Source organism: Protomyctophum parallelum (genome assembly GCF_964188405.1).
Source record: "Protomyctophum parallelum genome assembly, chromosome: 22".
Classification (NCBI taxonomy): domain Eukaryota; kingdom Metazoa; phylum Chordata; class Actinopteri; order Myctophiformes; family Myctophidae; genus Protomyctophum; species Protomyctophum parallelum.
This window is the reverse complement of record NC_139714.1, coordinates 11,651,945-11,675,998: the sequence shown is the minus strand read 5'-3', so window position 1 is coordinate 11,675,998 and position 24,054 is coordinate 11,651,945. Positions and strand designations below refer to the sequence as shown.

Here is a 24,054-nt window from a genome sequence, read left to right as displayed (position 1 = left end):
CTACTGTAGGTAGGTGATTGACAGGCAGGTGATGATGATTATGATGATGATGATGATGATCATGTTGAAGTCATGCAAATAGCACACGCTGGCAAGACGGGTATTTCTTGCACAATGGCATGCTATCCGTGTGTGTGTGCGTGTGTGTGTGTGTGTGTGTGTGTGTGCGTGTGCTACGCAAGTGCAGCGTAAGCGTGCATGTTTTCCATGTCTGCTTTTAGAACTCAGGCAAATCAGGCTGAACATTTTAAACAAAAACAGGAAGTGAGAGAAAAAAAACAACAACAGTGTGCTCTGAAAATATGATACGAATAAACCTTTGGCTTTATGACATTTTTCTGACGGAGAAACAGCTTTTCACAGTATTCTGTGAGAGGATATTTTGGGGTAATTGGTTATTAAAATATAGACTAGTGTCACTGTCAGGCAGAACCCTTGTACTTCAACATCAAGAGTAACACAAAATCCCACAAAAGTAGTGAAAATAGCAGATCTACAAGGTCACAACGCATCACGATGAGAGGCCTTGTGAGTTTGTAGATCAGCTATTTTAAAATGTTTAAAAAATAATAATCCAAACGGAATGGTTTTGGACATACAGTACAATGTTTCCACAAATGTTATTTTGATTATACATTGGCTTCAGTTGCTCACTGCTTTGCGTCATTTTAGGTCCTATTAATGATGCATCACTTTCTCTCAATTTGTCTTTGTTCCCCTACTGTAGCTATAGCAGTGACTGGGACAACAGGAAGAAAAACTGACAGCAAGTGACAGCTGTGTACGTAAACATGCGTGAGCATGCTTGCAGTCCGCGACTGCTCCGGCCCTCATGAAGTCACATTTTGTCCAATGCGGCCCCCACACCAAAACATCCCTGCCCTAAACATTTCCCTGGTTTGTTTATTTTATTTTCATTTTTACTTTGCCCTCTGTCTGACCGAAACCAAGAGCTCCAAACAAGAATTTTGAAAAGTTTGTAATTTTTTTCTCAGACAAACTCGATGATGAATTACCATTGGCTTCTCTGGAGGCAACCAGAAACTCATGTCTTATTACTTAACTCGGCCACTCTTTATCAGCGGCGGCCTGCTTTTTAAACCTCTCATGATGTTAGCGCTCTCGTTCAGACAAACTGATTTATTTAATAATTTTCCGTGGCCCCGAGGTGAGGTGGATGTGCTTTTCCAACCTCTCCATTTGGAAGCAAATCAGTTCTCAGTTTTTTTATGTTCAACGTGCTGTCCGGGGACCTAAAGGAGTCCAAATGGACCCTTAACACTGAGAGTGTGCAAATAGTTGGATACAATTGTTATCCCTACTTGAACCTGCATTTTCGGTTTACCAAATAGCTGGAGAGACAGCTATAGGGAGTCACCTGTTGTGGTATGGTTTTCAACCCTTTTCATATCAAGGTTCGGTATTTATTTGGCATTTGAGATACGGACCACCCTTTGATGAGATTGTAGCCTCTCAGATTCAGACCCAATTAATATTTTGTTGTCATTGGATAAGATTTTTACATTTGGTTATACCAACTCTCCATCATTTAGCTGGCGAAGTTACTCCGTGGTGGGAAATAATACAAGTATGATATAATACAAGAGAATGTCAGCTTGGCACGCGCAACGGAATATCTTTTTGTAGAAGAGGCAAACTAAAAGTGTTTATGCCAGTCGCTTTGATTTAATAAGATGACGCTCCAGTTAAAAATGTATTCTGGAGCCTCCAGAATTTATTTTTGTAGAAGAGAAAGTGGCAAACTAATATTGTTTATGTGGTCCATCTCCATTATGCTATTACAGTGATGGTCTGCAGTTTTCCGCTGGGGCTGTGAGTTTTTACTGTTATATAGGCTAATAGGCAATTCTCATGTGTATTGTCTGCTAGCCTATGGATACGGGGCTGGCAGCCTAGCTGGCAACAATATGCCTATGCCATATTCAAACTATACGAATACTAATTATAGTAAACTAATACTAAAAAGGATAAAGATGAAGGGAAGAGGCCTTTTTACAGTACAATAATGTTGTACTGTATAATGTTACATTACATTAATCAGTGCTGAAGATCAAACAATAGTGACACATTAAGAACGTTGTGAAAAATGTGTCTCTGAGACCTGATGAAGACCCGGTAGGTTCTCTCAGGGACGGCGACAAACGCATAAATGTTGGCATTTATTATTTATTATTATGCTTAGCTAATATTGTATCATAGGAGACCATTTCCTAGGGTGCGCTTCGCCTCGGGTACGGCGACTTCTGACAGCAGCAGTGTTTCTTGTTGGCGGTCAATCAGAGGCAGGCGGGCCAGGCGGGACGTCTCTGTCTATGCTCGGACGTAAAATAGATTCACGCCACACACGCCAAACGTTTGGTCATATCTCTGCATGGTCTCTCTCATGCCGTCACTATAGGACAGGTTGAGATTGAGAGTGTTGGCAAAACACAGTTTATGAGCTTCATGCGCTTGATGAGTAGTTCTGTAACCATTCATGACCACTTCTACCCCTGTTGTCTAAAGCCCCGTTCAGACCAAAAAAAGCTGGAAAATAAAGCAAAGCTAAACTCATTTCGACGCAGCTTTTTTTTTTGTGAAAGTGGGCGTGTACAAGGTACCTGTCACTCAAGCTGCCTGGACTGGCTTTGAGAAGAAAACAGACAGTTTGAGCAGATGCGCATTTGAAAGTCTAAAATAACCTATTTATCGATGAATAAATAATATAATCTTGGTAAACTTGTTTGTAAATAACCGAACGGACCGGAGTTGTTCACCTCCGCGGTCGGTGGGAACCGGCAGGGGGTAATTACAGGGGCACTGAGAGAGAACTGGCTCGCAAGTGAACCCCTCGCAAGTTTGCTTTTTATTTAGCAGATGATGTGAAACTTGGGCCACTATAGTAGCCTAGTAGGCATACTTTTATTACTCCATAAATAATCAATATCACACACACACACACACACACACACACACACACACACACACAGTGTTCTATCTATCTATAAATATTTTGCTATGAGGTTCATCGATAGGCCTACATGAACGCAATAAACCAATTGAAATGATTCCCTCAAATAAATCTTATCTATATGCGATTGGTTTATCGATTCAGAACGCAGCAAACCAATCACAAAACACGGGCAACATATTGCATAAATAGAGGGGGTATACATACAACTGATATAAAGGCTATTAATTATTTTTTAAAGGTATGATTCACGGTGCCCAAGTTTCAACAATCAACTTACAATGCAGCTACCGACACACACACACACACATACACAAACACACACACGACGACCACAGAGCGGGCTGCCTCCCCTCTTCTCGGGGAAAGTTTTGGGGAAAAAGGCAGCGGCCGGGTCCGACACGAAAAAACAACCAGTTGGAACTATATCGTTTGTTTGTCTATCTATCTATATCTGCTAATTTATCAACCGTGTGTGTGTGCACTGTTTAGTCCACAATCAGCGTCAGCGACGGATAGCGTTCTGGACTGGTCAGTAGTCCATCCATAGCTTCGATGAGAACCGGGGCGGGGTGAATGCAGGATCACTTCTCCCCAGAAAACCGTGCCAATCCACTGGGAACACGGAACACAACCCGTTTTCACCGCTTCGACAACTTGTTTCTCATATAAACTTTCATTTCTATCGATAAATATGCTATGTTCTTGCCAAATATCCATTCATATTTCATATACAGCCCATATTTAAAAAGTATTATTTTAAATTCTGAGAATCGGGCCGCACAGCTCTCGGAGAGACTTTTGATTTTGTGAAATGAGCTCAACTCCGCCTCCTCAAACCACGCTGTGCTCTGATTGGCTAGACGCAGCCAATATTTTTAAGATATTTTTTTGCGGCTTACGCCTTTTATTGATTTTGTAAGGGACAGATAGTAGGCTGACAGGAAACGGGAGAGAGATGGGGGGATGACATGCGGTAAAGGCCGTGTCGGGTCCGGGAGTCGAACCCGCGGCACACCGCGACTGGATCACCAGTCCGGTGCCCAGACCGTTACGCTACGGCCTGGGCCTAGACGCAGCTTTTAAAAGCTGCTGTAAAGTTAAGTTTTGGGGAGAAAAAAAGAAAAACGCAAAAAAAAAAAAAAAAAAAGCTGTTCATTCCAAGCTTCAAAACGCAAAAGCTGCTCTGCATAGAGATAACATGGGACCACGAAGCTAAAGCAGAAGCTAGCTTCTGCAGTGTGAATGGGGCTTAAGGCCTGACTCACACCTTCACAACATATTGATGTATAGCTGATGCATGAGACTTGTTTACTGATGCAAGCTCGCAATTCATTTCCAATGGGAGTCACATGGTTTGACACAACATTTTTGTTGTATATGGGGGTGGGGGCAGTCGAAACACAGCCGAAAGCCGTACAACAAAAATGTTGTGTCAAACCATGTGACTTCCATTGGAAATGCATTGGGGCGGCCATGACACTTACCCTTTGTTTACATCTAACATGCAACATTGTTGTATGCTAGATGTAAAGGTGTGAGTGAGGCCGAACTGGACTTGAGTTAGAACTGTACTCCACTTTTTCCCATCTATACAAAAATGTGCAGATCTACAGTATACAAGCTCACAATGCGTCTGCTATTTTTGTCTCCACCAGGCCGAAGGCATGGGGGGAGAGTATGTTTTGCACTCCGTCCGTCCGTCCGTGTGTCCGTCCGTGTGTGTGTCCGTGAGCAGCTAATCTCCGGCACCGTTAACCCGGTCGATGCCAAATTTTGCACACACACTCCCTGGATGCCAACGATGAAATTTCCAGAACGGCCTGTTATAGCGCCACCAGGAGGCCGCTTTGTGCAAAACAAGTTTTTGCACAGTACACCTACAGATTTTGTCCAAACATCGCGCAAATTGGTACACAGTCTCTCTAGTTCACATCTGGCTTTTAGAGCGCCACCAGGAGGCCGACTTTTGTAAAACACATTTTTGGATATTACTCCTCCGGATTTTGTCAAAAAATCCCGCAAATCGTTACACAGTATCTCCATAGTCATGTGCTCAAGACGGATGTGTCTGATATTTCATATTCCATCCTAATTGGCTAACATTGGCTTTCAAATTTTGCAGGATTGGCCTGTTTTGAACAAAAAGCCTCAAATCATGAACGCAGCGTGCAATTTGACGTGAAATCTTTCACGCACTTTCCTACTAGGCTGAGGAATATAGCCCACCCATTTCACATTGGCCTGTTATAGTGCCACCAACAGGTGGATCGTGCATGCGTGCGATCAACACGGATCTGCACCGCAACACGGATCTTCCATCCTGATTGGCAAAGATTGGAACAAACAAACTAAAAACATGTTTATATTACTCCTAAACATTCCTATCCTCCTGGTGGAGACCTGTGCCCAGAAGGGCACTTTTTCTAGTTGGCTACTGTTCCCCCTGGACACTGGGGTTGTGCGCCCTGACATGCAACAGAGGATTTCCGTATGATGACCACTGACATTTACACAAACAAACAAGGATGTATGACTATCATCATTTTCACTTTCAATCACTGTACATTATACATTGTAAAGTGAACATGGTGAATGATGCCAGTATAGTTTGATGGGGTTATTTTTTGGCAGATGTTGCAGGAGGCGGGGCCTTACATGACATCTGTTGACAAAAACCTCCCATTTATATAGAGCCACCTCCCCAGGGAAGACACTGATGATGACTCATTGATTCTCGATGAAAAACACTGTGTGTGTGTGTGTGTGTGCGTGTGTGCGTGCGTGCGTGTGTGTGTGTGTGTGTGTGTGTGAAACAGACAGAGAGGGAAAGTGCTGAGACACACTGCTCAGAGTTAAACCAACCCTGCAGGACTTTACTGTGTGGATAGAAGATGGACAGAAGACAGAATAACTGCATGGTACTAGCAAGTCTCAAAGCAAGTCTCAAAATTAAATCCTGAGCGTTCATTTCAACTCAGAGAGTATACAAATGTTAAATTTAGAAGTAGAAGTTAAAGTGGAAGTATAGCTATACTTTAATGTGGCACACAGCTGGGTATAAATCAGGCATTTCAATTAACCCCATTGTGAACGGCCGAAATACATTTTAGTCGACTAAATCCACTGTAGATTTAGTCAACTAAAACCGTATTGTCTTATGGTATTTAGTCAACTAAAACTCAGATGACTAAAATGATTAAAAGTAAATGGATTTTTATTGAAAACACTATTACTAAAACTAAATCAAAATGTACTGTCAGAATCAACACTAAGGATAATTTAACTAAATAAAATAGAAAATGGGTGCGTCCTGGTGACTGGCCCCTGTCTGTTCAGGATCTCGTCTCTCTTATACTCTGCCTTCTCCTCTGCTGTTTAATCATTCAAAAACCTTACAAATTATAAACAGTGTTTAAATATTGCACACATACATTACACAAATTTTACCAAATGGACCGAAATTGTACTTCTAATACTACTTGAGTGGGGCGTGGGTTTTTTTTCAATTAAGTTTTTAATTTTTTTTATTGAGTCATTAGATTTAAATGGTTTATTTTTCCACCCCAAAAAAGACGAGAAGAAGTAATATACAGTATAGGGCCTTCGTCCTACTCCTCCCGCCCACCACTCCCTGCTGACAGGTGCCTCCCCAGCCTGTAAAAGGACCTACAGCAGTGGTTCCCAAAGTGGGGTCCGGGGACCCCCAGGGGTACCTGAGGGAGTTCCAGGGGGTCCCCAGCTAAATGATAGTTTGGAACCAAATTGTCACAGTGCGTGTCAGGTTGAGGACCCAGATGCAGAACTAGACCTAGAATGCCTGTGATCATTTAATTATACTTCGTACATTTTCATGTATCACAGGCATAGATCGCTTGCTGGTAATCCTGGTTAGAATTGAAACATCGGCGGCATAAATGTGATAAATGCTCCGTTTGTACTCACCCATTAAATAATTCCAAAGACGTGGAGTGAAATATGGTCCTCTAGTTTTATATCCATGTGAAAGTTCTGGCACAAAAGGTGTATTTAGTCAATTATCTCCACTTTTTCAAGAGATGCACACGGACATCTTTCTCTCCGGGCGAGGGGGGCCGGAACAATCGATGAACTGATTTTACAAATACGTCCTGTTTACCGCAGACGTCATCACCAATTGACCAGGGAAACACAAAAGTTGGCAGGTGCTTTGCGATAGGTGCTGGGTAATTAATGCCAACCACCTGCCAATTGTGTGACTGCAAACTTTTGTGTTTCCCTGGTCAATTGGTGATGACTTCTGCGGTAAACAGGACGTATTTGTAAAATCAGTTCATCGATTGTTCCAGCCCCCCTCGCCCGGAGTGGAGATAATTGACTAAATACACCTTTTGTGCCAGAACTTTCACATGGATATAAAACTAGAGGACCATATTTCACTCCACGTCTTTGGAATTATTTAATGGGCGAGTACAAACAGAGCATTTATCACATTTATGCCGCCGATGTTTCAATTCTAACCAGGATTACCAGCAAGCGATCTATGCCTGTGATACATGAACATTTACGAAGTATAATTAAATGATCACAGGCATAATTCTAGGTCTAATGCAGAACAAGCAGGCAGGCAGGTAAAGTCCAGTATTTATTAGACAAAGAACACTTACCAGCTTACATGGTGACGAGGCAACAGCAGGACAAAACAGGCAGGAACACACAGTGACATCAAACTTGGATCTGGCAGTGTGAGAGCAGAATGAGTCCAGTACTTAAAGACTACAGGCTGATAGTGAAGCAAACACAGGTGAGTGTCATCAGCGAACTGCAGGCTAACGACAGAATGGAGACAGGTGTGTAACAGCCGGGGATGAGGTGAGACAAGACAGGCAACAACTATAGGCAAAACAGGAAACACTAAGACAACACTACAAAATAAGGGTATACAGTAAACAGTTCACAGTAAGATCATGACACAAATAGACCATTATGGGTCTGTAACTCAGATAGTGTACAAATGGAACCAAATGGACCCGTTTGTACACTCTCAGAGGTAAAATAACATTGATTTTACAAAATAGATTGTGATAGATAGAAATGCCATTAAATGGGGGTCCGTACACTAATGCAAGTCAAACTGGGGGGTCCTTGAAATTAAACGGGTTGAGAATCACTGCTAGAGCCGTAAGAATCTTCTCTTATGGGGGTCCCTGGCATGTCTTTTCAAATGGGGGTCCGTGGGCTAATTAAGTGTCAATTTGGGGGTCCTTGACATGAAAAGGTTTGGGAACCACTGACCTACAGTATCTCCCTTCCTGCGCGGCGTCCCTCCCCCGAACACAGGTCAGTTGTTTTTGTGTAGCGCAGACGCTCGACAAAGCCGGAAGCACATGGTGGATTTGTGTTGTAACTTGTGACCTTGTCGGCTTCTCGGCCAGTGTTGTTTTTGGCAGCAAATTTTGATTTTAGTTTTAGTCATAGTCTTTCGAATAGTTTTCACTTAGTTTTAGTCACATTTTAGTCGCCTGGAATGTTTTAGTGTTTAGTCTAGTTTCAGTCGACTAAATATCATACGATTTTAGTCGACTAAATCTACAGTTGATTTAATCGACTAAAATGTATTTTGGCGGGCCTTGATGCCGTCCTAATGGCTCATTTTACACACATTTTACACCTGAAAATAGCCGATCTACAAGCTCACAACGTGTCGCGTTGTGAGCTTGTAGATCAGCTATTTTCAGCATGCAACCAAGTGTAAAACTACTTGTACTAGATCTCTTGTCCACTAGTCCCTTCCTGACAATTTAGTCTAGTTTTTATTTGTTGACGAAATTATCAATATATTTAGTCTTAGTTGTAGTCATCATAGCTTAGTTTTCAGTTTTCCATTTAGTTTTCGTCAGTGGAAAAAGGTAGTCGACGATCATTTTTTGTTATAGTTTCAGTCGACGAAATCAACACTGTTCTCGGCTCAAACTTTTTCCGAGGGTGGGTCTGTGGACAAATGGATATTAATTTGGGGAGCTTTGATTTGAAAAAGTTTGGGAACTCTTGGTGTACAGTATGCGATGGCTTCTTCAAACCATTAAGATGCTTGGGTTTCAGTACAACAGCTGTGTTTTGGCAAAGATCTCGCTGTTAGGATCTAATGAGAACCATGCCCGTTGTTTTTTCCTCTCTGACTGACTGTAGCCATCGTTATGATTGGTTCAACATCTGTGTACTGTAGGTTGTGGACATTCATACAAACGCGTGCATGCTCTCACACACACACACACACACATACACACACACACGTTTGTTGCACAGATTAGCATGCAACAAATTTACACTTAATGCAAGACTATTAGAATCAAACATTCTTGTTGCGTGCGTGCGCATGCATGTGTGTGTGCGCACACAAGGAAGGAAAAAAAGCAAGTCGGAAAGGAGAGAAGGAAGGAATGGAATGGAAGGAGAAGATTGCATTGTGTATCGATTCAATTCACAATGCAACCTTTTGTGTATTGATTCCATCTAATAGGAGGTGCACGGCCGGCAGCCCTGACCACGCCAAGTAATGTTTAACAACTCTTGGAAAAAAACAACCGCTGCAATTATTGTGGAGTGCGTGTGCGTGCATCTGTGTGTGTGTGTGTGTGTGTGTGTGTGTGTGTGTGTGTGTGTGTGTGTGTGTGTGTGTGTGTGCGCGCACTGTACAATACAGTGACTGCTGTGCTTTCATCACCCGCAGGTGTGTGCTGATTACAAGACCGAGGATCGATAGCATGGAGGGATTCTGGGTACCTGCAGCTATAGCTCAAAGAAAACCAGGTGAGCGAAAGTGTATTCCATCCCCCCAAAAATAAGTCCTTTCAAAGCAGACACCTCAGCATGAGGTGGAATGATTGTGAGAACAGCCAGCCAGCCAGCGCCTCCGGATGTTGATACTGTTATTCTGCAACAACTCGATGAGCCATGAGCCCCATTTGCAAACGATAGACCCCTAAAGGAACCGACTGCAATAGCCTACTGCCTTTGTAGCTCTGCTAGTGCTTAGACGTGTGGGATTAGCCGTCTGTCACCCCTGCTATTTCCACCTCAGGCTTTCAGAAAGAAAGAAAAACAGAAACTACAATTTGAATATGTTTGAAGCTGACAAACCGCTTGATTTATTTCACAGCACAGCCCTGCCTGTTGAGATGCAAGCAGCCAATATAACCCATTGAAATTGGAGCCCAGGAGTGCTGCAACTACGAGACTAAACCTCCCGCCAAGACAGAAGGTCCCGACTGCATCCGGATTCACTGCCACTCACAACAAGACGTTGTTGTGGACCTTCCAGCCGTCCATCCATCCTCAACTGCTTATCCGGAGTGGGGTCGCGGCGGGGTCAACAGTTCCAGCGGAGAGCTCCAGACTTCAACATCAGCCACTTCATCTCTTGGATCCCAAAGCGTTCCAAGGCCAGTGTGGAGACAGAAACCCCCATATGGTCCTTGGTCTGCCAGGGCGTCTCGTCCCAGTGGAACATAAACGTTCACCAAGTCCCTCCCTAAAGGAGACGCCCGAACCACCTTAGCTGGCTCCTATCCAGGTGAAGGAGCAGCGCCTTCACTCCTGCGTTTCTGGTGGATGACTGAACCTCTATACACGCCAGAATCAGGTGGAGGGGAACGTCCAAGGATTTCCGGACTTAAAAGACAATAGATAGATGAGGGTGCATTCGAGTTTGGATCTTTAGAAGAGCCTGCTCCACCATGAGCCCTACATGAAGATCTGAAGGTGACCATGACCCAGCACTGGTCTGCTCATGTCCAGGTGGTTCTGTTCCTCCTGCTAACAACCGCAGGTAAAAATAAACAAAACACTCTCACTCTGCATTTTCCTTCTTTTTATTATCCTATAATTACCTATAAATGACTTTGCCTATAATTAAAATAGCAATGCCAGGGTCAATTAGTTAATGTGCAGGTTGTTCCCACCCTACCTCCATTGTTACCTGACTCCACTTTCTCTGCGTGAGTCTTGGCTAAGTTTGCAAAGGTTACTGTTTGGTGATACTCTTTCCTTTCATGTCCAGGCGGGTCAATTACTCATTTTTATCTGGTTGTTCCATTATTTTATCCTTTCATCTTCTAATTCCATATCCTTTCATGTCAAGGTGGCTGTGTTCATTCTATACTCTGGAACGCTTCTCACTATCTCTGTATCGATCTGTCCATCTGTCTCTGTCCATCTGTCTGTCTGTCTAACTCGGAGGAATGCAAGCACAACGTTAACATAATTAACGATAAAATTTACTTTTTTGGCATGTTTTCGGCTATATGCCTCCAGAGTAATGATTGCACTTATAAACTAGACAAAGTGCCAATCGGCACAGGTCTCCACCAGGGCAGGTCAGGTTGTGGCCTCATGGTGGCGCTATAACAGGCTGTTGAGGAAGATTTGGGCCGGAGGTTCGTGTTGGAGGGATGCAGGTACAATGTTTTTCCATGTGTGCATACATAAGTTGTATACAGATCGATGCAGTTATAGCTAAAAACAGGAATTGGCCTGTTATAGCGCCACCGTGAGGCTGATTTTGAGGAAAAAATTGTGGCATGTCGTCCTCGGCCTAGTGAAAATGTGCGTGTATAATTTAACGGAAATTGCACGGAAATGTGTTTGTGATTTGTGGCCTTTTTTCGAAATGGACGAATCGTGTGAGCTTTGGAAGCCAATCTTAGCCAATCAGGATGGAAGATGGGAAATGGTGGCGCTCCGTGTTGATCACATGACTATGGAGATAGTGTATACCGATTTGCGTGAAATTTTGATAAAATCTGAAGGAGTAATAATAGAAAATGTGTTTTACATATGTCGGCCTCCTGGTGGCGCTATAAAGAGCAGATGTGAAAAATTCCAGGCAAAGGTTTTTCCTTGGCCTCTAGGGAGTTGGCATACAAAGTTATCCACAGATCCGTGCAGTTAGAGGTAAAAACACTTTTCGGCCAGTTATAGCGCCACCTTGAGTCTGAGTTGAAATTGTTCATGTGGCATTTCGTCCTCGGCCTAGTGGGAATGTGGGTGCGCAATTTCACGGAAATCACGCGATTTGTTCATGATTTGCAGCATTTTGTTTGAAACTGAGCACTCCTGTGAACTTTGGAAGCCAATCTTAACCAATCAGGATGGAGTCTGAGAAATCTGAAAGACCGGTTTCGTTGAATGGCTCTAGAGAGACTGTGTACCAATTTGCGTGATGTTTGGACAAAATCTGTAGGTGTACTGTGCAAAAACTTGTTTTGCACAAAGCGGCCTCCTGGTGGCGCTATAACAGGCCTTTCTGGAAAGTTTGGGGCAGAGGTTCATCGTTGGCATCCAGGGAGTGTGTGTGCAAAATGTGGCATCGACCGGGTTAACGGTGGCCGAGATTAGCTGCTCACGGACACACGGACGGACGGACGGACGGACGGACACACGGACGGACGGAGTGCAAAACATACTCTCCCCACATGCCTTCGGCCTGGTGGAGACAACCAGTATCTGAAGGACAGAACGTGAATCTCTGTCTGTCTGTCTATTTTAACATGCTCATAAAGTGCTCTGTGCTCAATGTGAAAAGTGCAACATCATCATCTTAACCACTTTAAACCCTGTATACGTCATTGACTGGGTTCCCCAGGGGTCTAAATTTGTGCCCCTAGCTTAGTGTCTGGATTTATAGAATGTGCTACGAATCATAACCATTTACAGATTCCTTTAGCAATCTGTACAGGAATGATTAGGTCCAGTCCCAACATATAGGGACATATAATTCCTTATCCAAAGGGCCCTTGCTGATTGTTTAATTGATTGATTGATTGATTGATTGACATTATGCAGAATGGGTACATTTCAAACAAGCACAAGTTAATACAAAAACTGTTACTGTAGGAAGTGTAGCTCCCAGGATTACATTAGATAATTGGCACTGGGTGAAAAAGAAAGACTGGGTTACAAAATCGTGGGACAAAAATTTGAGAAGTAAAAACTGTTACTGTGAACGACACCATGATTAAGCATTATACTTGTTTACAATAGGGTCCACCATTTTCAATTAATCAGAACATATAGAGATGTACAAAATACAAATACACAGACAATCCCACACATAGTCCACACAGCGCCCTCTTGAGCAAGAGGCACCTGTACAGTTATCACCCTAGCTGTTAACGCAATAGCTGTATTAAATAAAAAACAACAACAATTAGTGTGCACCCTCGAAAGTTTCAACTGCACCCTTAGTCATTTCATCCTGGAGACGGCCCTGGTCAACCCTAAGCCATTCCAGCCTATCAAAATGGGCATGGGTGAGGTGGGTGAGGGGAGTGAGGCCAAGTACGTAGCCTATGACCAGTTTGGTTTGGGAAGTCTGGAGCCTTGTTTTAAGGGCCTTTGAGGTGCTGTAGTACCAAGAGGTGCATGCATTGTCGAAGAAACCTTGTATGAGGGCTCCTGTTACTAGGGTCTTCAAGGTGTTTTTGTTGACCAGTGAGGAGATCCTGTACAGGAATCTTGTTATTTGGTTGACTCTTTTGATTACGTTGGTGGCCAATTCATCACCGGAAAGATTTGCCTCCAGGATGGAACCTATAGGTAGGTAATTGAGGTATTGCTGAGGTAAGGTTCTATCACCTCTCTATAGCCTGCGGTTGCAGTTATAACGTCATGCCCAGGACAGACTAAAGCGATAGCATGTATAGAACTGCAGGGTACACATGCTAGACACAAATGGAACAACAATCCTATCTCCAGGGTAGTTTCGCCGTGAACGAATGCTCTATTTCAGCAATGCCCTGATTCTCTCTCTCTCTCACGCACACACGCACGCACGCACGCACGCACGCACGCACGCACGCACGCTCGCACGCACGCACCCACGCACGCACGTGTCACCTGGGAGCTGCTCAGTGTAATACATGTACTGTAACTGTGGTTGTGCTTTTTACACACATACACACATGGGAGCTGTCCAGTAAAACCACAATTAAATACCGTTGGCCATTGAGCTGGGGGTTCCGTGCCTTGCTCAAGGGCATTTCAGCAGAGGGTTTTTAGGGATGTTGGTCATTCACTAATCACTACCCCCCCATGATGTAACTAAAAGGGCCCCATTATTTGTGTGATTATATATATGAATCTGCAACACAACTTTATACCATGTAGTGGGGGCTGGGGGTCTCTGCTTCATTTCTCTCTCAGCTAAGGGGCCTTTAGAAAATCATTGAAAACTCCAAGACTAGTTGCCAGCCCAATACTGGATCAGAGTTTCCAGATCTGTATCCTTCTTCCTAAGCGTGCAGATGCAGGGGTATAAGTGGTTTAACTGTAGATAGCAGGTTTGACTGAGCTTTGTTGCCAGCTCCACCCAACTCTCAGCCTGTTCCAAGGTCTTTTTAGGACAAGACGGATCTAAAACATATGGGCTTTTAATATCTGAAAAGCCCCTATTAACTGTTTCACTTAATTGGTGCTAAGCCTCGCTCTCTGTATGTGTGCGTGTGTGTGTGTGTGTGTGTGTGCGGGTGTGCGTGCGTGCGAGAAAGTGAGAGCATGCATACATTTCTTTTCTAGTTTGAGAGTAAGAGAAAGGTTAGAGGGGGCTCTCACACACACAAGACTAAAAACTAAGTATGGGAAAGTGTCATGTCAATGAGAGAGCAACATAGACAGACATGTAGAGCTTTGGCATTATTAAACAATCTTAAGTCATTCAAGCCCATGTGCTCCCATTGTGTAGTGCTATGAATGAATGTGCGTTGACTTTGTACTGAAGAGGTGTGTGTGCTTACATGAATGTGCACGTGTGTGGTGTGTGCGTGCGTGCCTCGTGCGTGCTTGCGTGCGTGCAGCTTACTCCAGGTACTACAGTAACACCTGTGTGCCCACGCCCACCGGTAGCCCGTGAGGATGCTGGAAATGGGTTGCCGGAACATTAAAGATTTATTTTCCTTAAATTTTTATCCCAAAATTTTGCAATTTTTGACTGACCTCATGCTCCAAGCTGCTTAATTATTTTCACCAGGGAGGGAGGAGTTTCCCCGGTTGGACGTAGCACGTGCAGGAAGCCTGGAAGGAACACGTTATTCCAACCAGTTCCTTTCCCCTCCTTATGTTCCATGTATCTGTTACACAAGAACATAAATTAACTTAATCTAGGTTGTACAGCTGCTTAATTAGTTTGTAGAAAATGCATGCATTCCACTTAGACTTGGAGCATACTGAATCAATGGTGACTCATACATCCAGAGGTCTGTAGGCCTATACATAATGGTTGTATAAAGTGTTTCCTTGCCTATACTGTTGTGAATGGAAAGCGAAGTGCTGTTGAATGGAACGCAGTGCTGTTGGATGGATAGCAGTGGTGCGATTGAATAGCAGCCAGGCAGTTGTTCCCTTACTTTAAATTCTATTAGGTGTTAACAACAAACAGCCACAGCAAAGCACACGCTCTGAGCAGTATCACCACCGCCAGAGAAAAGTGTCTGTGCGTGCGTCCGACAGACAGACAGACAAGAGAGAGGGGGGGAGGTAGAGAGAGAGACAGGGATACAGTGACAGAAGGGAGGGAAATTAGCTTTTGTTTGTTTATTGCTATGTTTTCCAATTTTCTTTCTTTCTTCCTTTCCTTCTTTTCTTAGAACGGGCCAAACTTCACTTCACTTGTTACCTACTTGGCCAAGTGTGCGCGTGCGTGTGTGCGTGCGTGCGCGTGACTCAGACGTTTTATGAGTTCAAGATTAGGCTCTGTGAGTGTTCTTGGCCACTCAAATTGACAACCCTGCTGATTTACTCAGCCAATTACAGCTAGCCTTTAAATCCGAGCTCACTAGCGATTGGCCCTCGACCAGTAAGCATGCAGTCACATGAAACAAATCAGCAAAACAATCAGCTTCCTTCCTATGAGAACGCGTGAACACGTACCTTGTTTAATAGAAAACATTCGTTGACTGATGTAATTTTCTTTACATCTTCACCTCAAAACAAAAGGAGCCCGTTTGTAGTATTGTACACATAAGCACTGAATAACTGCCAAGCAAAAGCAAGCAGGTTGCCACTTTTTAGGCATGTCATTCATTATAGGTGGGGGAAAAGTAGGTTGGTAGTGGTTGGTAGGATGCAAAAATACTGTGTACAGTATGTGTACAATGTGTGACACCTAAACTCATCTACACATGCAAGAAGTGAACGTTCCAACGGCGATATCGTACGAAAAGCCTACATGCAGCGTCGGCCATTGCGTTGCGACGTAGCCTGCCCTGAACCAATCAAATAACTAATAAATAGTAGCGTGTAGATCAACCAATAAGTGTTTGGGGCCTCGCTCAAATAGAAATTCTGTGAGCGAATACAGGAGGGGTGGACGATGTCGCTGCACAGCCCGTTGTCGCTCGTGTCAGGACAGACACAATGAACAACATGTATTCTAATGAGATTTCATTGTTCGCTCGCAACGCTGGCAGTGTAGAGGAGGTGCAAACTGCAAAGCACTTTGAATTGCATCGTTGTTAAAATGTTCTATGCAAATACACTTGCCTTGCCTACGATTATAAATATAAAATTGTGGGGTGCCGGCGTGTGTAGGATGTGTTTTCAATAATCTTGGCACGTAGTGTGTGGGATGTGTCAGTGTACTGTACTTCGTGTATTCATAAATGTGAACACAGTGTGTTAAGTTTGATGGAGGGAAGCCCACAAACGGATGCTCTCATACAATTTAGTAATTTAGCATTTAGCAGTCTTATCCAGAGCCACTTACAAGTGTGAAATTGGAATAAGCGTATAAGAGTAAACATGAACCGACAACAAGGCAAATAATCTCTTGTGCCAAGAAACAAGGATGTAAAAATGTTGATTGAATACTTTATTAGAAAACAAATTTAAACAGCACAAGACATTCCGGCTAAAAGGATAACACAAAAACATCCTGGAGACTTGTTTCCATTGTGGTTCTATGTATGCAATTAATCAGCATAATATATGTATATATACAATACATACATGTCATCAACAAATCCAAAACTGTAGGCTACTGAAAAATGTCTTTGGCTAATAGCGGAAGTATGCTGGCTATATGGGTATCCATCCTTATTCCCTACACGGCACAAGGACCAGACAGGATTGAAGTGTCACAGTAGTTTATTCATGTATAGCCTTGTATAGGTGATTAGAACTGATTGATTTGATTTAACAAGAAAAGGATTAAAGGAAACACAGCAACAATCAGTAATGGAAACAAAGGCATAAACACACTTAAGGCATAAAGTAACTCAAACAAACAAATACTCAAAAACATTATAATAAACAGAAAAGAGCAAACTTACAAACAATGCATCATACTTTGGCACATAACCGTGGTGTTCCCACAGTACTACCCCTCTCCAGGCAATTAAGGCAAATGTTTGTGTGTGGATACCTCATGGGCCCTATGTAGGTCTGCCACAGGTGTGCCAAGTTAGTATCAGATAGGGTTCCACCTACTGTAGCTCTGTTCCATAGCTCTAATGCCGTTGCATTTAGAGCTACGATGACTCCCGGGGCTCGTATAAATGCAGACCAGCCTCTCGTCCTTAGCGTAAATAAATATAACGTTTTTGCTACTCACCAATACAAAGGCAGGTTGTGTCATTAGAAAGCCTACTTTCCTTAGTGGAAGCACTCTGAGCCCCCCACCAAACATATAAAAGGTACTTTTTGGCCCAAAAGGGATTTGTTTTTCACCGGGAAAAAAAATACTTTTAGTTACTCCACATATTGTAAGAAAAAACCTTCATAGAGAATATTTTTCCTCCAGTGGAAAAAAAAATCCCTTTCTGGCCAAAAAGTACCTTTTATACGTGTGGTGGGGGGCTCAGAGTGCTTCTTCTAAGGAAAGTAGGCCTTCTAATGACACAACCCGCCTTTGTATTGGTGAGTAGCAGAAACGTTCTTTTATTTACGCTAAAGACGAGAGGCTGGTCTGCATTTATGCGAGCCCCGGGAGTCATCGGTAAGACGGTAACATAGCTCTAAATGCAACGGCATTAGAGCTATGGACCAGAGCTAGGTTCCATCCAGCACCCACCCCAGTGAAGTGCTGCGCTCCCACTCTACCCCACTCTCATCCAGAGAGTGAGTGGGTTTTGTACGAAGGATAAAAAGTGGAGAAAAAGGGGCAGTGCATGACACCTCCATTTATGGGAAAATGTGGCTGTGGGTCACTCACTTTGGAGAAGTCGTTATTGAGTCATGGTATTGAGGGCACTGCCCCTGCTTTGACTAACAAAAAAACAATCCCATTGTAATCTCTTAACCCTGTCTTTACCCCGTACCATCCCAGCCTAGAAGTGTGTTGGAAATAGGTGGGTTATGGGTTTTAGGCCGAGAAGTAATCAAATCAGTTTGTTTTGGGAGATCTGAAGTCATGTTATTCTATCAAAATGACATTCTGTGCATTTGTGGTATAGAAAAAAACAAATATAAGCATGCAAATTATGCATGCTTGAACGTGTGCATTCTGTACTATCATTCTGTTATATCTCCCTCAATCCTTCTCTAATGCATCAGGTCTGTTTGTCCTTCTGTCCTCATCCAGTTTTCTCCACCGTGAGTTGACCAATCAATATGAACTTAGCTTGCCTATATTATTGACCATTGGCAGGGAGAGAGAGAGAGAGAGAGAGAGAGAGAGAGAGAGAGAGAGAGAGAGAGAGAGAGAGAGAGAGAGAGAGAGAGAGAGAGAGAGAGAGAGAGATTGACGGAGAAGGAGAGTTCTAAGCAAACAAATGGCTGACAGTCTGATTCTCACTTTCCTCTCTCTCAGTCACCGAATCAACATTTCTCTCAAATACTGACACATATTCTTCTTGGGCCTGAATGTTTGTTTCTTTTTTTCCCTCATTTCAGTATTCTGGAAATTCTTTTGAATCAGAGTTTTTGTCTTTTGTCTGTCTCTGTCTCTCTGTCCCTTCTGTCTCATCTAAACCTCACTCGGTCCACCGGGTGCTTTAAAGGTTGTCTAAGTAATAGGTTATTTATTAAAAGTTAGTTTGTTTGTTTTCAGACTAATATTCTGAGTAAGCTATAGGGTGTTTTGGGTGACAGAGAGACTCCTGTTACTGAACAGGTATCATGATGTAGAGTTAACGGAACCCTTTCTTTGGCGATACGATTGTAACGTCGGAGTCAAATACCCCTCCCCCCCCTCTTTCTCTCCATAGCACTCTCAGCCCACTTCCGCGTGTGCGAGCCCTACAACGATCACAGGGGGCGCTATCACTTCGGCTTCCACTGCCCGCGCCTGTCCGACAACAGGACCTACATGTTCTGCTGTTACCATAACAACACAGCCTTCAAGTACTGCTGCAACGAGAGCGAGTTCCACATCGTCACGCAGCTCAACCACACCTCTGCATCCGATGGATTCACACACAAGTAAGATTCACCTGCTGTTGCAGGGGTGTTCAACGTTTGTCAGGCCTTGGACCCCTCAGCTGAGGGAGAGATGAAGCAGGGACCCCCACTGCATATTGTACACAATCGTGTTGCAGATTAAGTCCTAGATACTTTCTTCGTACCAATAGTCTGACATACGTGGCTGCACCTGTGGTTTCCGTCTTGCATTGTACCCGAGTAGGCCGACGTCCAACGTGCACCGGCCTATAGTAGTGTCAGTCTCCAAACCTTGGCTATTTTCACTATTTTTTAAATATGGCTTAAGTTATATATATATATATATAGTATAGTATATTTTTGTCCTATAGTTGTGGTCCCTTCCTAGAAATGTAGCAAGTGCAGTCGAAAGTTTCCATTTCAGTGACGGACCGCAGCCAGATGCTACTGTACGGTGAACTATTTGAGGTTGGTGCATTCCTGCATTAGCTCACTCTGCCCATGAGACTGTCACTGACTGTCATCATATGTTAAGGAAGCTGAACACACAGATTAAAGTTTAGATTTAGTTCCCATTACGTCTGCAAACGTGAAACTTCTGTATTGACTGATGCCATGCACCTTTTGTCTCTTTGAGAGAACTTTGCACACTGCATTTGCCTAACAAGCTGCTGTAGTGCTGTAGCCATGCTTTGTTGTTGTTATGAAGGCCATTTTATAGACGAATCCATGAAGCAGTGCCCTCTAGGCCAGGTGTAGGCGATCAATACAGTCACTCTGGATTAAGAGCATCTGCTAAATGCCTAAAATGTAAATTGTAATACTGAGGTGTCAAGCTGTGCTTAATGGTACACCTCAGGTATGGCAACCGTGGATTTGACCATAGAGCGAGAATCACTATGAAGGTAGCCAGAACACTCAACCCCCAGACCCCAGAGCAGAAATAGGGGGCGTCAGCGTGGCCCCTATTTCCCATGTATACCGTCTTGCAGCACTGGATGCAGCAAGTCCCATTTATCATATGACAGTGTTATCAACCGAAAATAGCAGATCTACAAGCTTGGATGTGACTCGTAGTGAGCTTATACAGGTAACCCTAACCCTTGGAATTATAGGGTCACTTTTCTCTCCCTCGCTCTTTCTTACTCTCAGAAAGAAAGAAAGAAAGACGCTCTGACGTTGAGACAGTAGCAGGTACAGTATATCTACAGAGCGAGTCATTTTCAAATTTCAATGGAAGCCATATGGCATAAAGATACAAACTGAAGACTGACACAGCTTTTGAAGCCTGCTGTTTTCGGCTCTCCTCTCTCCACACCACCTGCTTGTAATGGAGGAAAAAACTCATTGTCAGCCAGTTCCCTGTTCTTGAGTATTTGAAAAAAAGCACTTTTGAATACTTGACAGAGCAATTTTCAGTTGTAGTGGAGTAATACTGTATTTAACCAGGGATAGGTTATCTCAACCCCATAGTATTTGTGTACAGTACACAAATACTGCATGTGTGCATGTCCGCATGTTAACGGTGGCTTCAAGTCACAGAGTGGGAAATCAATTCACACCTTCTCACAGGATTAAATGAGATGTCACACAACGTGTGAGTGTGACTGAACTCAAATAAACCTTTACACCATGACACACATGCACACTTGTAATGTATTGCCCCTTCCTGTCGTGGTACCGTTCAGAAGTCAGTGTTTGTTGCATGTGCAATTAATAATCTTTGTTTAAACCCACAGTCAGTCTGACCCCATCCATCTCTCTGTGTCTCCACTTGTTCAAACAATGAATTCTTGCTAAGTTAACACACACCTACCCCCCACACACTGTAGAATTGTTTGTGTTCAAATTTACTCTGAGAGTGTACAAAATGGACCCTTACGGGTCCATGTGGTTCCATGTGTACACTCTCAGAGTTACATTTGGCAAATGTCTGGCAAACAGAGAAAATGGTAACAACGTAACCATTACGCCTTACGTAATGTTGGTAAGATCAAAATCTGAGAAAAATAAAAAAGACAAATGCAAAGAACATTTGATCAAAGAAGCTTGTGGTTGTCTCACGAGCCAGACTGTGACGTCATCGCACAAGCACAAATGTATCCTCATATACTGTAAATCAAAATCATCTAAGCATACTAGCTTGCTGCTCAGCAGAAAAGGAAATAAAAAGATCACACTTGTGTAAAGTGAGGGGCGCCCACTGTAGCTGCCACAAGATGTCATGGGGGGGCATTCATTCATTTCAGATTCACTGCCACATACCTTACGACTCTACGAGACATGAATGCAATGTGTTATTGTATAAAACGAAACCGGTCACAAGATGTATTCATGTTGGCCACATGCTGTATCACTTCGTCATTTAGTGCCCTAAACAAAGTCCATAGACTTGGCTGGCAAACGAGGTTTGTAAAAAAGTGCTCTAAACTCACATTAAAAGTCCATAGACTTGGCTGCGATATGGCGCAATTTCAAATGCCATGCATTGGAGGGGCTATAGCGCCCCTCAAATAAGTAATAGTAGTGACTCATCACAATCAAAATGGCACACCCCCTAATTTGCATACCGACAGTGCGAGGTTTGCATGCCCTGTTACAATAATATAGAGGCGTCCCTGCTTCATCTTTTTTTCTCAGCTAATGGGTCCTGTGGATTAAAAGATGTTCAGACATGAAAGTTAAAGGCCAGGATATACTGTGTACGAAGCAGTTCAGTGCTAAGTTTTAAGTGTATAGTACAAATGTTATTACACGCTAAAAACTTTGTTACAGCTGAGCTCACTGGCAAGCAGATGGCATATAGCAGCACTAATGGCACATTTATAGTAGCTCCCTGCTGTTTATCTGTCTGCTTACCATTTTTGTTGAGCTACTACTGGTCTCTCTGTCTGTCTGTCTGTCTGTAAGTAATTTGGCCTGTTTTATTCTGACCTACGTGACTTCAGTGCAGGGGAAAAGTACATTGTGAATTAACTTGCCTATAATAAGCCTATTTCTAAAATAGTGAGAATAGCAGATCTACATGCTTATGTGTCCATTCTTAAATAAAAACATGTTTTAAAGCATGCACTTTTGAATATTTAAAAGCTACACTATGTAACTTTCTTCTCCTTTGAACCCGGTTTCCTGCACAAGTGCTGATATTTTTACTATTGAGCTAATACATGCATTGATTAGAGCCTTCCTGCTTACTCAGGGGATGAATCGAATCTTGACCATGAGGTCAAGATGTGTGTCAGATCCTTTGTCTATAAGTATAAGTTCCTTCATTAAAATGTGCAAAGAGTTCCATGTGTCAGTAAGCCAACACACAGGCCAGAGGTGAAAAAGTTGCACTCAGATCAGTTCAACACCAGAGACGAACTCTAGGCTATGTACAACTTCACCAATTAATGCTCTTTCCTCTGGCTGACGTTTTGGCCTTCAGGGGCTGAAGAACATTGGAGAGTTCATTTATTTTTCTTTGATGTGCGAGCAGCAGCTTTTCATCTTTTGGATGCCGGATTCAATTTAATGACTTGGCCTGAAAAATGAACAAAAGCCTGCTAGTGTTCAGTTTGTATTTGGGATGGGGTCACATGTAATGAAACAACTCCTTTCCCTTGATAGACGGAACATGTTCGGCCCTCTCTGGCTCTCAGTGTCTGTGGATAGAGTATTGTTGCTGTCAGGTTGTCCAAAACGGATTCATTTTTAATTATTATTTTTGCAACATTTAAAAAGAGTGAAAATAGCTGATCAGAATATGTGAATATTGTGCATCACATTAGTGTGGCAAAGTCGGGCCTTAATTTACAAAATAAAAAGTTGAAACATGCATGGCGATACAAGTGTATGGTTCGACAACGACAAAGTCCTGTTGCCCCTTCAATGTAGAGATCGCCCCTCACTTCACACTTCTCACATTTGTGAAGCTGAAGAAATATCTTTTCAGGTTGCTCAAAGCCATGAGTTTAGTTTAGATCTGGTTCATTGTTATTTACTGGTAGCAAACCAAAAAGAGCCACAAGGGGGCATCATTCTGTTTTATTTCAAGATATTTTTGGTCCAGCACAACTTAATTCTAATTCTATACAACAGAACCAAAACAGGTGAGAATTAAAGCATTGCAGGTGAATATTTATTCACAATTTGAATCAATGAGGAGAGAATAATAAAAAACAAAAAATTGATTCTGAAAAACTTAACCGTAGGGCATTTAAAAAAACATTTTAAATAATGAGATACTATAGATTTCTGCCCGACAGTGACTATACCCAACCTCAACAGAGGTGGCAGTGAAGGAAATGTAAAGGTTACTACTGTCACATCAAACAAGTTTACAGGGGTTTATAGTGAACTTTTCGTACAAATGTAAGCTTTCCCAAAGCTTTGATGTTTCAATCATAACTCAGAAAACAACGTTACAGTAGATAACAACTTAACAAGACACAATGCCACAGATATGCATAAGGTACAAAAAAATGAGGCAGATTATCACATTCAGTCTCTGAAGGTAACACACAGAACATTAAAGCTGCAGTCAGATATGGTCATCTCCCTCTTAATACACCTCTTCAGTTCTGAAACATCCAGGCTCTCTCTCTCTCTCTCTGTCTGTCTGTCTCTCTCCCTGCTGCTGTCGATCTTCCATTCTCCTCCAGTCTGTCCATCTCTCCTTTATCCTGCTGCCAAGTCTATATGTGTTGCCAGTGAAATCCAATTACCCGCTCTGGACTATCTGGAGACGG

General features: G+C 42.9%; 1 protein-coding gene across 4 annotated transcripts in view; it reads left to right on the top strand.

Moving 5' to 3' along the window:
* The window catches only part of LOC310879711 (protein shisa-like-1a), a 41,637-nt gene that overhangs the window by 8,062 nt on the left and 9,521 nt on the right, over nucleotides 1-24,054 (top strand). Inside the window, exons 2-5 of one of the 4 annotated variants that reach the window (XM_083794537.1) lie at nucleotides 734-897; nucleotides 9,681-9,760; nucleotides 10,110-10,778; nucleotides 19,150-19,363. In XM_083794537.1, coding sequence (XP_083650663.1) covers nucleotides 10,718-10,778; nucleotides 19,150-19,363 — 275 coding nt within the window. In that variant the 5' untranslated portion in view covers nucleotides 734-897; nucleotides 9,681-9,760; nucleotides 10,110-10,717. Of the gene's footprint in view, nucleotides 1-727; nucleotides 898-9,680; nucleotides 9,761-10,109; nucleotides 10,779-19,149; nucleotides 19,364-24,054 lie in introns of all 4 variants that reach the window. The other 3 variants (XM_083794538.1, XM_083794536.1, XM_083794535.1) reach the window with 3 other exon arrangements.